The sequence below is a fragment of the Anguilla anguilla genome, chromosome 16 (assembly GCF_013347855.1).
Source record: "Anguilla anguilla isolate fAngAng1 chromosome 16, fAngAng1.pri, whole genome shotgun sequence".
Lineage (NCBI taxonomy): Eukaryota > Metazoa > Chordata > Actinopteri > Anguilliformes > Anguillidae > Anguilla > Anguilla anguilla.
The window spans coordinates 7,955,819-7,970,303 of NC_049216.1; the positions used below are offsets into that span (position 1 = coordinate 7,955,819).

A 14,485-nucleotide genomic window follows, 5' to 3' on the forward strand; every position below is an offset into this window, starting at 1 on the left:
ACCAGGAGGCGTGTCTACCTGGCCAGGTGCGTCATCGGCTCCTCGACGTTATGCCCAGTCTTGGCACTGCACTCGTAGAACACGGCCTGGTACTCCTGCTCGCACGTTGCACACGTGCACGCAACACAACCCAAAACAGCAGCGCAACGCACAACATGACGCAGCGGACAGCAACACAACACACAACATCCACAGCACACACAGCACAAATGGAGACATTTGTTTTCAAGACGGGTTTAGAAAAGCTGGAGGACATTTTGTCACTGTGACAGGCTTCGCATGTTGACTACTGCTCTTCTCACTCAAGGCTCTCGCAATGAAACACAAATGAAATGCATTTCTAAGGCATTAGTCATTTTTGTGTTGACTTACATGCAGTTGTACTTTCTCCAGTGGGTGAAACTAATCTCAAGCTTTTATTTGACATTTTAAACAAACAAACATTTTTTTAATTTGTGACTTTAGCTGAAACCTCTGCTTCAGTCGAGGCCTAAGCTTCAGTCGAGGCCTAAACTTCAGTCGAGGCCTAAACTTCAGTCGAGGCCTAAGCTTTAGTCAAAGCCTAAGCTTCAGTCGAGGCCTAAACTTCAGTCGAAGCCTAAGCTTCAGTCAAAGCCTAAGCTTCAGTCGAGGCCTAAACTTCAGTCGAAGCCTAAGCTTCAGTCAAAGCCTAAGCTTCAGTCGAGGCCTAAACTTCAGTCGAAGCCTAAGCTTCAGTCAAAGCCTGAGCTTCAGTCGAGGCCTAAACTTCAGTCGAGGCCTAAGCTGTATGGGTGCCTGTCAAAGGCAAGACATCACCTCTGCCAGGCGTCGTCCCTCTCTGGCGGTGACCTCCCTCTCGCTCCCCTCCGCGATGTCAGCCTTGTTACCAATCAGCAGCAGCACCGTGCCCTCAGACACCCGGCCCTGAGTCACAGAGGAGACACAGAACTCTGTCTCAGACACCCGCCCCAGAGTCACAGAGGAGACACGGAACTCTGTCTCAGACACCCGCCCCAGAGTCAGAGAGGAGACACGGAACTCTGTCTCAGACACCTGTCCCTGAGTCTCAGAGGAGAAACAGAACTCTGTCTCAGACACCTGTCCCTGAGTCACAGAGTAGACACAAAATGCTGTCTCAGACACCTGTCCCTGAGTCACAGAGGAGAAACAGAACTCTGTCTCAGACACCTGTCCCTGAGTCACAGAGGAGAAACAGAACTCTGTCTCAGACACCTGTCCCTGAGTCACAGAGGAGACACGAAATGCTGTCTCAGACACCTGTCCCTGAGTCACAGAGGAGACAGAACGCTGTAGCGTTTCCTCTCATTTGCGGCGCGATAAAGCACATTGTGGAGGGACAGAGACACACAGGTGGCGAGACCATCCACAGAACAAGTTTTTACAAGACCAAGAACACGGTTTTACAAGAACAATTTTTAAATGAAAATGTGCTGCTTTGGATGCCAGCATCATGGTTAATGGACCATCTCACAAGTATTCTGTGGGAACATATGATGAGCAATACCAGTGAAGAAATTGCAGACTGTTTCAGAATGCAATGTGTGCAATTCATTATCAATTATTAGGAGACTTTGATGAAAACACATTACTTCAAGTCATTATGTCAAATGATGTAATGAAGCAACAGTAAAATGCGTGATGATTTATAGTCTGTTGCAAATGAAGAGAATGAGAAAGAGATGCAAATAAAACAGAACCAGTGCATACGTGCGAGAGATGTGCTTCGCTCCTAGAACTAGCTGCTAATATGCAATACGTGCTGCATACATCTGCTTTAAGGCTACGTTTACACCATATGGAACAATTCATTTTTGTGAACCAATTTCTTTCTTTTTTTTATACTGTGCTCAGTCATTTTCTTATGTGAGCTTATATCACATACACCTGCACAGCCAACCAATGGGCTGACAGCAGACAATAACAACAAGCATATATAACAGTAAAACTATGCATTACATTTATGTAGACGTTTAGCAGAAGCTTGAATCCAGACTTTCACAGCCTGCTTGTTTACATGCAATACATTTCTACAGCTGGATATTTACTGAAGCAATTCAGGTTAAGTACTTTTGCTTCTTTAATTTGCTCAATCATATCTTGATCTGGGTGGAACAGTGGTGCAGTGGGTAGCACTGTCGCCCCACGGAAGAAGGTTGTGGGTTCAATTCCAACCTGGGCCTTTCTGTGTGGAGTATGCATGTTCTCGCCAAGTCTGTGTGAGTTTCCTCCGGGTACTCCGGTTTCCTCCCACAGTCCAAAGACATGCAGGTAGGCCGATTGGAGGCCCTAAATTGCCCATAGGTATGAGTGTGTGAGTGGATGGTGTGTGTGCCCTGTGATAGATTGCCAACCTGTCCAGGGTGTATTCCTGCCTCTCACCCAATGCACACTGGGACAGGCTCCAGCACCCCCCGCGACCCTGACCAGGATGAGCGGGTATAGATAACGGATGGATATCCTGATCTGACATTTGTATAAGCACTATCTATGGCTGCAGACTGCAAGTGTATCCTAAAGACTTTACTGTGATCGAGTACAGGAGTGAACCAGTGCAGTACACAGAGCGGTCAGAAAACAAACACTAAGGTAATTGGTCGGAAACAAAAGCCAGCACTTATTGTACGGATGGGCCCGCGTGGGGGAAACCACATCTGGCGTGTGCGATGGCGGTCCCACGGACGTACACGTGTACTTCCGATTAACTCCCAGGACAACCGACGACCTGGATGCAAGTACCACCTCCAGAGACTGAGCTCGACACTCCTGAAGCAACACTTACTCTCCTCCCCCATTTATTCAGACGATATCTCTTCAGACTATACCTGGATTAACTAACTATCACCACACTGCAGAACATTTCTATCACTTAAATTCCCCCTCTGTCATGCTGCACGTGTACCTCCTGTGCCACTCATGTTACATGTACCTCCATCCAGCACGTATTGTGCCTTGTGTCATTGTCCTGATGTTGTAGCTTGTAATGCCTCCTAGTTTGACTTAGGATAGATTAGGCCAGAGTAATGTTTACTGTGTAAACTGGGCTTAATGTGTTCATGGCTATGAATAACTGTACAAAATGAGTATTGTACCTTATCGGACCTGTGATTGTAGTTGTTCCAATGACCTTTGGTATGCATTTATTGAACGTCGCTTTGGATAAAAGCGTCTGCAAATAAATGTAATGTAATGTTATTCGTCAGAACTGAGCAAGTGAACCGGAGTAAGAACAGAGAAGTGATCTGTAAAGCAATTTGTTTCAGGTGAGTTCTGCAGGTAAGTACTGCAGGAGAGTTTGTGCTTACACTCACCTTTAGGGAATCCAGCCACTCCCGCACTGCGGTGAAGGAGAAGTACTTTGTGATGTCGTACATGGCCAGGATTCCGTCTGCCTTGCGGAAGTACTGCTGGGTGATGCTGCGGAACCTGTTGGGGAGGTGAGGTGGGGGTGAGGGGAACATGCCAGGACCCAGGAATTTCTGGGCCCTGGTTCACGAAGCGGAATTACTGAGCTAGCAGGATTACTGAATTAGCGGGATTACTGAGTTAGCGGGATTATTGAGCTAGCAGGATTACTGAGTTAGCGGGATTACTGAGCTAGCAGGATTACTGAGCTAGCGGGATGACTGAGTTAGCAGGGTTACCGATTTAGCGGGATTACCGAGCTAGCGAGATTACTGAGTTAGCGGGATTACTGAGTTAGTGGTATTACTGAGCTAGTGGGATTACTGAGTTAGTGGTATTACTGAGCTAGTGGGATTACTGAGTTAGTGGTATTACTGAGTTAGCAGGATTACTGAGTTAGTGGTATTACTGATTTAGTGGGATTACTGATTTAGCAGGATTACTGAGCTCGTGGGATTACTGAGTTAGCAGGATTACTGAGCTCGTGGTATTACTGAGCTAGTGGTATTACTGATTTAGCGGGATTACTGATTTAGCAGGATTACTGAGCTCGTGGGATTACTGAGATAGCGGGATTACTGAGTTAGTGTTAATTACTGAGATAGTGTTGATTACTGAGTTAGCGGGATTACTCAGTTAGCTGGATAACTGCAGTAAAACCCGAAAACCTCCCAAATCTGGAACATGGACTGAAGTGAAAAGAGCAATTGTGGGTTTTACTCAATGCAGTTATCCAGCTAAATCAGTAATTCTGCATCATGGAATACCACCCCCACACCCACCCCCACCCGCCCCCCCCCCCCCCCCCTTGTGATTTTATAAGCAATCTGCAAACCTGCAGATTTAAGACAATTTCATTATTGATGGATTAAAACCAAAGGAAACACTTAGTTAGTATTATTAAGGTTACAGTACATCAGCTCAGGATGTAGAGCAGTCGTCTGGAACTGGAAGGTTCGTCTTCTGAGCAAGACACCTTACCCCTGATTGCTCGCAGTGAGCTGGTTGGCACCTTGATCGCCGTTGGTGCATTCATTGTAAAGCACTTTGTGCAGATGTCACTGGAAAATCCGCTATATAAATGCAGTTCACTTAGCCCTATCGGTGCTACATCTAACACTATACATCCTGGCACTACAGCTAGGTTTATCAGATTCCAGTCCTAGAGGGCCACAGTATCTCCTGGCTATTGGTGTGTTTGGTATTTTAAGTCATCAGTTATTTAAAGTGCTTGTTGGTGAACAAAACGTCAAAGTTCCATAAAGTAAATATTTCCATTTCACAGGGATCTTAAAGGGGCGGGGCTAACCTCTCCTGCCCTGCAGTGTCCCAGAGCTGCAAGGCAATAGGGGTGGAGTCCAGCATCACACTGCGCACCTGGAAATCTATACCTGCAATCAACAAAAGACATTACACCTGAAAATCTATACCTGTCATCAACAAAAGACATTACACCCGAAAATCTATACCTGTCATCAACAAAAGACATTACACCCGAAAATCTATACCTGCAGTCAACACAAAACATTACACCTGGAAATCTATACCTGTCATCAACACAAGACATTACACCTGAACATCTACACCTGCAATCAAAACTAGACATTACACCTGGAAATCTATACATGTAATCAAAACTAGACATTACACCTGGAAATATATAACTGTCATCAACAGCAGTAACTGGGTGGGTCTCTTTCTTGGTCTTTCTCTCTCTCTCTCTCTCTCTCTGACTCACCGACAGTTGTGTTCAGGTGATTGGGGAAGTGCCCGCTGCAGTACCGATGGATGAAGGCGGTCTTGCCCACACCAGAGTTTCCCAGGAACACGACCTTGAAGACCCGCTGTGGACTGCCCAAAGACTGCGGGAGAGACTGAGGAGGAGAGATACAGACATGCGGTTTCTGTAATATTCATATATTAATATTCATTCATTAATAACCCAAAGGTCACAGGTTCGATTCCCGAGTAGGACACTGCCGTTGTACCCTTGAGCAAGGTACTTAACCTGCATTGCTTCAGTATATATCCAGCTTTATAAATGGATGCAATAATAATAATAATGCTGGATAAGAGTGTCTGCTAAATGCCTGTAATATATAGTGCATTAGTATAGGTTTTATATGCCCTTATTATTTACCTAGTTTTAAAATGTCCAGCTTTATTCTGCAATTATGTTGCTGTGAAGCATTCTTAAACACCTACTTGCACGTCTCTTCCTGTGACGACAACAGCCAGTTTGCATCACAAAAAGATTTATCATGACAGGCCCTGTTTCAGTGAGCCATACTCTTCACTACTTCATGAAATAGGGGATTTACACAGTTGTAATACTGATGGAATCATTTTTGAATTTGGTATCTTTTAAATCTTTACTGTCTTTTAGCAGCTTGTGTCAATGGCTATCTCTGATTGGTCCTCAGAATCCCGTTAAAGGCCTTTTAACTGTGCCGCACCCCTCAAACTTACCGTGCCCACAAGCTGGCCCACAGATGACCTTTGCACCGCCTCTCCCTGCCTGTGCCTCGCCTCTTCCTGCTGTCCATCAGCCTCATCCCCACCCTCATTGGCCGCGTGCTTCTTCCTGTCAGGCTCCGACATCACTTCCTCAAAGGCATGGTCGCCTTGCCCAGGGACACTGAGCTGTCTGTTTGAACAAGGGGACATCGCATGTTTCCCTCAGTCTAACCAAACCCAGCTGCATCCGCATTAATCTGGAACATTCCAGGGAAAATACGCTGTGTGCTGTGGTGCAGCAGCCTGTGTGTCCAAACCTCCTTTCCGTCCCCAACATATACTTTATATCAGAATCCATTATTATTTCTCTTTGTTTAACCATGACTTTGACCAAGAACTCAGCCATCTTTTTCAGTGAGGGCATTAAGAATCAGATTTAAATGCAAGGGACTGTCCTGTCAATCAGATTTAGATGCAAGGGGCTGTCCAGACAATCAGATTTAGAAGGGGGTTACGCGGAGAATCGAACAAAATTATGTTTGTAAAAAAAAAAAAAAAAAAAACTAACCTTTTCATTGGCTTGTCTTCCGTTAAGTAGTTTCCTATTATTGACCCTTGCTTCTGCAAAGGCCTCCTACTAATAGAAGTCTAAGAAAAACAGAGAGAGAGAGAGGGAGATACAAGTGTGTCAGTCAGGCTCGATATTGTACAAGTGCAGACTTACTGAACACTGTTCTGAACACTGTTCTACATAGGTATCACGACTGCATGTGTTGAGCACAGAAGTGTTTACAAAGTGTCTTGCAACTGAAATTTGAAAAAATATAATAAGCTCATTGTTAACAAATACTGGGTTATCATACCATAATGTAGATACATGTTTATAGATAGGACATCACACATGAATGTTACGGTGGTTAAAAGCGTTCACCTGTGTTGGTTTTCGATAAGCCTGTGACTCTTTCTCAGCTGTTGGTTCCGGAAGATTCCTGAGGTCTCCCCCAGGCTCAAAGTAAAGCTAATGCAGCTCTGTTAAAATGTAGCCAGCATCATTCCATGGAAAGTTGTCTGTATTAGGTCAAACTGCTTATGCACTAAACTGTTTCCTATAATGGCATATCTTTCACTTGTAAAATAAATAAAAGTGAAAATTTAGTCAAAAAACTTAAATAGCTGTTTTATGACTGCTTGGTGCTTCCACAAAGCGACGTGCCATTTAAGTAGTTTGTAAACCCATGAAACTTTAGAAGTCTGATTGAGACCTGATTAATCTGAACTCGGTTTTTATTCAAACAGCTCCAGGACATGGATCAGGTCACCAGACAGGAATGGCACTTGTACAAAAAATAATAAATCCCACATTCAGAGAAGGAATAATTTACATTCGCTAGAAGCGAGGATGCACTAGGACATACACAAGCGTGTGAACGTGCATGCAGATGCAATGAGGAGACACAGAGCATCAGAAAAGTTCAGTCAAGTTCTTTTATTCGTCTACAGATCGAAGCTCCACAACGTTTTGTTCAGAGGCCTACATTCACACCACACTGCAAAGGCAAATTTAGAGACAAAAATAAATTTGATCTCCTCTAAGATTATCATTGCTATGGACCAACTAGCATACACTAGCAAACACCCTCTAACAAAATGAAGCACACACACAGACAAAATGAAGAGTATTCATGTACAAAAGAATATCTGCATGCACACTTTGAAACGGATACACTTGTAATCACATTCAGGGATTTACAGACAAATAAGAACGGATGGCTGTTTGTTTATTAAACGAGTGATTGTGTAAACAATTTGTCCTTACCTTTGTTCAAATGTTTGGGATAAAAGCATTTGATCATTCATAAATATATTCCAAATATTCTGGAATTAGCGAGAAAGTTCATATCTGGACTTATTGACAGATTGAACATTAATATGATTATTTTTTTCCTTTTCAGCAAAAGAGCTTGTGTATTAAGCCTGCATGAAGCTCTTTACCTTGCAACAAAAAGATTGAGATTGATCTATTAATTAATTTCCCCAACTGTCTTTTGTGATAAGAAATGCATTATAGGCCACATTATAGTGTCAGTAAGTGTCATTTTTCAGTCAGTATTGTCACAAAGCTGTTGATATGGGGGAGGGGGGGTGGTGGATTGTTCATCTTAGCTCGGAAATTTCAGATTTTTGCAAATTTTCTCTGATTGCACTTTGGAAAACAAAGTACTTGTTAAAGACAAAAAATTTTCTTGGAGTAACAATATTAATATAAAATAATTTCCTAAATTTTTACATACAATACAGCTCAGTACTTGTATTGTTTATTTTCTACAGTTTTTGTGTGCAGTGAAGAATATTTTAGAAAATATAATGGCCTTGCATAAAAATATGGGGGAGACGGGGGCGGGCTAAGGCAGTTTGACCTGTGAAACCTTAGCAACAATCACATGACAACTTGAGCATGTAATGACTTAAGATCACACTAGAGGGCAGTCTAGTTCAACTCAAAACACGAGTGTTTCTAATTACCTTATTTCATTTGAAACGAGGTAAGACTAGGAGGGGGTCACAAATCACCTGACTTCAGGAAGAATTAAGACCAGAAAGCTACTGTCCATGAGAACTGGTACTGGCTTTGAATATACAGTCTATATAAGAGTTCATAATAATAGACTAGTATCTGTTCATCAGTACTGCATTCACCGGATTAGTCAAACACATTTACATTTTGTCAACATACAGTAACATCTGGACTGGTGTACTGTGGAATATTCCAGACCTTGCAAATCAGTGTCATTACCTAGCATTAATTTAAGGACCCACACCAACAGCTTTTGATGGACCAAATCACTACCAAAAAAAAAAGACAATCAATAATCACACTTCAAGGACACATGCAGAGAAAACCCGGGAAAAACAAGGCCGACATTGATCAGTACGACGCGTTATTGACCTTTCGCCATCGGCATAGCGGCACGAAGGCCGCCATCTGTCTAAATTCACGCAGGATCCATTTTGTGTTTCCTGCCCGCTCGTCTGAAATCTTCTTGAGCGTTCACCAGAGAGAGAGACGCCGGTAAGCTGCTCCCGGCGAGACAGAAACCTTCAGCCCCAAGCGTTTAAACACAAACCCACAGAGGAAGAGTTACACTGGACCCTCTACGTTAAATACACTCTCAGAAATAACGGTAGAGTGGAGGTACACTTCGGTTCATTAAGGAACACATTTCCAAAACGTACCCTGAATGTTCAATAATGTCCTATTTGGGTACTAATAAGTTACCTTACACAAGCAAAAGCAAGGTACAAATTAATTATGTATTGCTGGCTAGGAGTACAATAGTACCTACAGGGTGCCACCCCAGTGACAAGCGTTTGCACCTTTTTAGGAACGTTTTCCTACTTTTTTCCCCCCCCCGAGAGGCTGCCACTAAAAAACTGCACTTTATGTACCCAACAGCATACTTTGGATGAGCGCAACTCCACTCCTGAAGATCCGGCGTATGCTTGCTGTTTTTTGCTCCGACCAGCTGTTCCGGCGAACTTTTCTAAATTGCTGTACACGGTACACCAGCGTCCGGTTCGTTCTTCTGTTGGACCACAGTGACACATTCTCACACGACGATACACGTGCAATATGCAACTGTGGCTCACGACCTCATCAAAAATGTCAAAACAAACAGATTATGGGGATTAATTAAATAACCAAGAGCAGAGGCTGGCATGAAATCCCGGAGCGGATTTTACCACGTCAAGCACGCTCCGGGTGGACTGTTTCTAAGTCCTGCTTGGTTTCACTGTGGGCATAGCTGGCTTCAGCACCCTGCTCCTGCAATCTGGCATCCCAATACGTTCTGGGCTACAGCCGTGGCGGGAGATAACTCGGTGGAAAATCCGCATGCTCGTGCCAAGCTCCGTCTTCGAGCTAATCCGCACGCTTGGATGACCGTTGGTAGTACTTCATCGTGTATGCACTTCATATGTAATAGGGTTTTTTGTTTTTGTTCAAATCGTTGTTGCTATGGTTACCTCTGCACCACCAGCAATGCAATCTAATGCCTCCACCATTTTGATTGTAGTTCAAGGCTGATTTTGTATTTTTGAGGTTTTTGTAGTTTATGTTCTGCAAATATTTGCCGATCCTTGACCATCAGTCATTTCAGACCGAGGCAAAAAAATATAAATAAATCAGCTGCGGGGCCTCAACAAACAATGAAGGTGATTGATGGGTGTGGCATAACCTGAGAGAGAAACGTTTTTCTTTCCTTCTTGAAAGACGAGAGGCCTTGACAAAGTACATGGGTTCTCAGTCCTACAGCTGTTTACTGAAGGCGAACAGGTTAAAATAGCACCGTGTTATTCCAAGCGAGGCCGGCACATTCAGCGGCGGGCTAGTGAAAACGAATGAAGCGTATTCCCAGGCGAGAGCCAAAACGAACGTCACGTACGTCCGGAGCAGAGCAAAGCAGCACAGGCTTGAAGGGTCAAAGGTCAAACGCAGGTTCGGAGCAGCCAGTAGAAAGGCTCTAAAGGCTCCCGGCCCCAGGCAGAAGTTTCTAGAAGGGCTGAGCCCAGAAAGAGTGAGCACGTCCACAGTGGCATTGTGGGACGGCAAGTGTGCGTCTGCAACTAACCCTCCTCTGCGGCTGCTGGGAGTCCTTCTCATCGCGTAGCCTCTTGTTCATCTCCCTGAGAGAAAGACAACACAGGGCGGGAGGGCATGTTAAGCAATGTTGCCTGATGACTACAGCTTGGCAAATTGGTTTTATTTTTTAGTTTAGTTAGTTAGTTCTAGTTAGTTAGTTAGTTTTAGTCAGTTACTTAGTTTTAGTTTGTTAGTTAGTTAGTTTTAGTCTGTTAGCTTTAGTTTGTTAGTTAGTTTGTTAGTTTTAGTCAGTTAGTTTTAGTTTGTTAGTATTAGTCAGTCAGTTTTAGTTTGTTAGTCACTTAGTCAGTTATAGTTAGTTTGTAAGTTTTAGTCAGTTAGTGAGCTTTAGTTTGTTTGTTAGTTTTAGTCAGTTAGTTTTAGTTTGTTAGTGTTAGTCAGTTAGTTTTAGTTTGTTAGTCAGTTAGTCAGTTTTAGTTTGTTAGTTTGTAAGTTTTACTTTAGTTGTTAGTAAGTACTGCAGACAGTCTGCCCTCCTTTTGAATTTTTCCAATTTCTTTGGGGATGGGGGGGCAGAGAGGGTACAGGTAAAGACAGACTCACAGCACAGAGACTGGCACTGATGGGAGACAGACCCCTGGCCACACAGGGGGGTGGGGGTGGAGGGGGGGCTCATCGGCTTCCCCGCTAGGGGGTGCCACAGTCTCGCCCGAGGTGTATGAATTATTAATGAAGATGAGACACTCATATTACATCAGCATAAATTAAATATTCACTATGAGGGAATTGGCTTTAGGAACAAAACCCCTTTCAATCAGTCACGTGGCACCTTTTCATCTTTCTCTAACAAGAAAAAGGCCACCAGTACCCTCCTGAGACCTAGCAGAAAAATGTTTAAGTATTTAAATTAAATACTATTAAAGTGAAATTATTTTCTAAAATGTTATTTTGAATATTATTGAATGTCCCTTGTAGTGTAGGTTTCAGCATAGAGGAATATATGGTTCTTTAAATTAACACTAGAGACTCGTGCCCCATACTGGGGACAAAAATGAATTGCCATGCCCAAAGAGGATAGCATGTACAGAAGAAATTTCTATCAATTTGGATATATTGCAATATGTCAACAGAAAACCCATTCGACCTGACACTGTCTGTTTCAGCAGAGAGATGTAGGCACACCCAAACTAAAGGACAAAGACACAAATACAGACAGACATACAGACAAGCAGGCAGACAGGCTGACATACAGACACAAATACAGACAGACATACAGACAAGCAGGCAGACAGACAGACAGACACAAATACAGACAGACAGACAGGTAGACAGACAGACACAAATACAAATACAAATACAGACAGGCAGGCAGACAGACAGACAAATACAAACACAAATACAGACAGGCAGACAGACAGACACAAATACAGACAGACAGACAGACATATGTACCTGAGAAGCTCCAGTTGTCTTAGCAGGCTCTCCTTTTCTTTCTGCATGTTCTTGGACACCTTGAGCACATCCCTGCGGGGAGACACAGACCCGTTAATCTCACCCCTGGATGTCATTTAAAATGGTAGCACGTGGGATTGCGCCAAACCCATTAAGACTGGCACTTCTGCATTAAAGGGATATTCCACCCTTTTTATAACATAACAGAGGATACTAGACCAATGTGATATTATCTTCTTACACAACAGCATCCGTTTTCAGGTTTTAGGCTAGCTATAAACAGAGGCACTATTTTCAGATTGGCTGCCGCGTAGAGTTACGGCAAGCTGTAGTTTGATTCATTGTAATGCACACGGCCTTTCTGGCACGTTCCAATATTAAATGAAAGCACAGCACTGGATAAGTCAATGGAAGAAGCAGCCTATCAGAGGGCAAGCTTTTGTTTCAAGCTGCAGCTCAACTGGTAGTCATTAAGTGACTAATTGAGATAATTAAGGAGACCTAAAAAATGACCTTTTTTTAGGATCTGCAGTGTGAAGCTCGTGACAGTAAGGTTTTTTGTGAGGATCTAAAATTTTCAGAATAAAAGTACCAACGATAAAACCACTATTACACTGGAATTAATTAAGCTGTACATTCAACATATTGGAATTAATGAAGCTATAATCTTACAATAACTGAATCTGCCTTCTTACTGTCACTCACGGTTGCTCATTGACTAGTACAAACTTTACCTCTAGCTATCCAGAAAGCTAGCTAGGGGAGGTACTCAGGGTGAGTGGGCAGGGTTGAAGATGGACGCGGAGACTTCTTTGATTGAAAACACAGGACCACACCAAGGCTAAAAAATCCTGCATAGTATTCCTTTAGGGGCTTTTAACATAGAACCCACCAACCGTCTGGTTGTCATCCATCTTCAATGAGATGAGAGCGAAGGAGCAGCCGAATTGGCAGGCGGAGTGGGAAGCGGGCTAAAGTATTGTGAAAGTATCACGTGAGTCCTCATCGCACGCACGTGTCCTCTCGCCTGCCTGTTCAGCCACCATTTTACCACAGAACTGGCCAATTAGTGAACAGCAAGCTGCCAGACCAACAAAATCATCGTTTATTCTGTTCTCACTCGGCTTGCAAAAATTATAAAAAAGCTCATTATCGCAGTGTGTGATTTCCCAGAGCTGCAAGACCCCTTTTCCAGTAATTGCAAGGACATCAACAAGTGAGCTTTTGCATGGACACGCATCTGTGAAAGAGCAGGTGGATCAGTAACGTATCGTAATTTGATGGATCTAAATTTTATTCAAAGTAAATGTATGCTAATGTTAGCTAGTTAACTAAGTAACCGTGAAAATTGACGTTAATTGTCCGAGGCAGCATTTTTGCCCCACGTACTATGATGGAAGAACATTTATCATGTCTCCATGGTTACGATGCGCTGTGTTTGGCGGTTTTAGTCTCTTAGAGTGCCACTCGCAGTTTTCACGTCCCTTGTAAAAAGCCCTTCACGCAAAAGATTTGTTCACAAACGTTACAAATTGAAACCCAATATATTGCTTTTAAATGCATTTCTACATTGAGACAACTTTCTTTTTTTAAATTATATTTGGCACCCAATGTGGGGCTGAACATGGCCAATTCCCATTCCAATTCGGAATGGCCGGCTGTCTGCAACCTCAGCCACGGTCACGGGCGAACCCCGCCTCCAATTCAGGAGAGGGCGAAGATCCGGTTTTCCCCCAAAAACACGTGGGGTCACCAGCTGCTTCCTTTCCAGGCTGCAGAGGGAGTCGGAGGAAGACCTTTCATATGCGGCTTTAGCGTGCAGTCCGCAGGCACCCGGTCAACCAGCAGGGGTCGCTAGAGAGCGATTAAACACGGACCTCTAACAAACCGAACCCTGGCAACGCAATTGCGAAGTGCTCATCACCCTTACGGAGCAACCGGCCACAGTCTGTACTGGCACTGTCTGGATTTGAGCATGGTGGTTGAACGGAATGAGCCATCCAGCAGCCCTATTTCATGATGTTTTATCACGTTCAAAATACGGTTCAGCACGGTTCTGAAGCGTACAAATTACAGCAGGAAAGGCGGTCACTATGCTAACAGCAGACGCTTAGCCCAGCTTTACTTCTTCACTTGAAGCCCTTGTCCTGGGCGATGCTTATAATTTGCATGAGCTCCATTTGAACAGCTGGGGATTTACTGAAGCCATTCCGGTTGCTTAACTACCTGGCCCACAGGTGCAGCAGCCACACCCAGTATTCAAATCAGCGGTCCGTCTTGGCATCCCATCCTAACAAATACAATAAACTGCGGATGTTATGCACATGCATCAGTTCCATCCCTGCAGCAGGGGGTATGTACTGATGTGATCTCAGTTTATATCCGACACCCTAGGTCTGAAATCCCTCAGGGTGAATGTGAATCTCTCTCCCTCCCTCCCTCCCCCTACCTCTCTCGCCCCCTGTGCTCGCAGGCGGTGCTGGCCTGGATTTGCTCCAGCTGCTGCAGTGTGCCCTCTAGCTCCGCCCTGCTGGTGTCCAGCTGCTCCTGCAGGTCTGAGTTGTGCCGCTG

At 44.0% G+C, this 14,485-nt stretch overlaps 1 protein-coding gene across 1 annotated transcript in view; it reads right to left on the reverse strand.

Annotated features, from left to right (window-relative positions):
- The window catches only part of cracr2b (calcium release activated channel regulator 2B), a 33,656-nt gene that overhangs the window by 2,056 nt on the left and 17,115 nt on the right, over positions 1 to 14,485 (reverse strand). The window contains exons 8-17 of the mRNA XM_035395292.1: positions 14,364 to 14,485; positions 11,915 to 11,986; positions 10,491 to 10,545; positions 6,431 to 6,510; positions 5,875 to 6,052; positions 5,144 to 5,279; positions 4,715 to 4,796; positions 3,312 to 3,426; positions 799 to 906; positions 19 to 95 (exon numbers count right to left, since the gene is read on the reverse strand). The exon at positions 14,364 to 14,485 is cut by the window's right edge and continues 66 nt beyond it. Coding sequence (XP_035251183.1) covers positions 19 to 95; positions 799 to 906; positions 3,312 to 3,426; positions 4,715 to 4,796; positions 5,144 to 5,279; positions 5,875 to 6,052; positions 6,431 to 6,510; positions 10,491 to 10,545; positions 11,915 to 11,986; positions 14,364 to 14,485 — 1,025 coding nt within the window. The remainder of the gene's footprint in view (positions 1 to 18; positions 96 to 798; positions 907 to 3,311; positions 3,427 to 4,714; positions 4,797 to 5,143; positions 5,280 to 5,874; positions 6,053 to 6,430; positions 6,511 to 10,490; positions 10,546 to 11,914; positions 11,987 to 14,363) is intronic.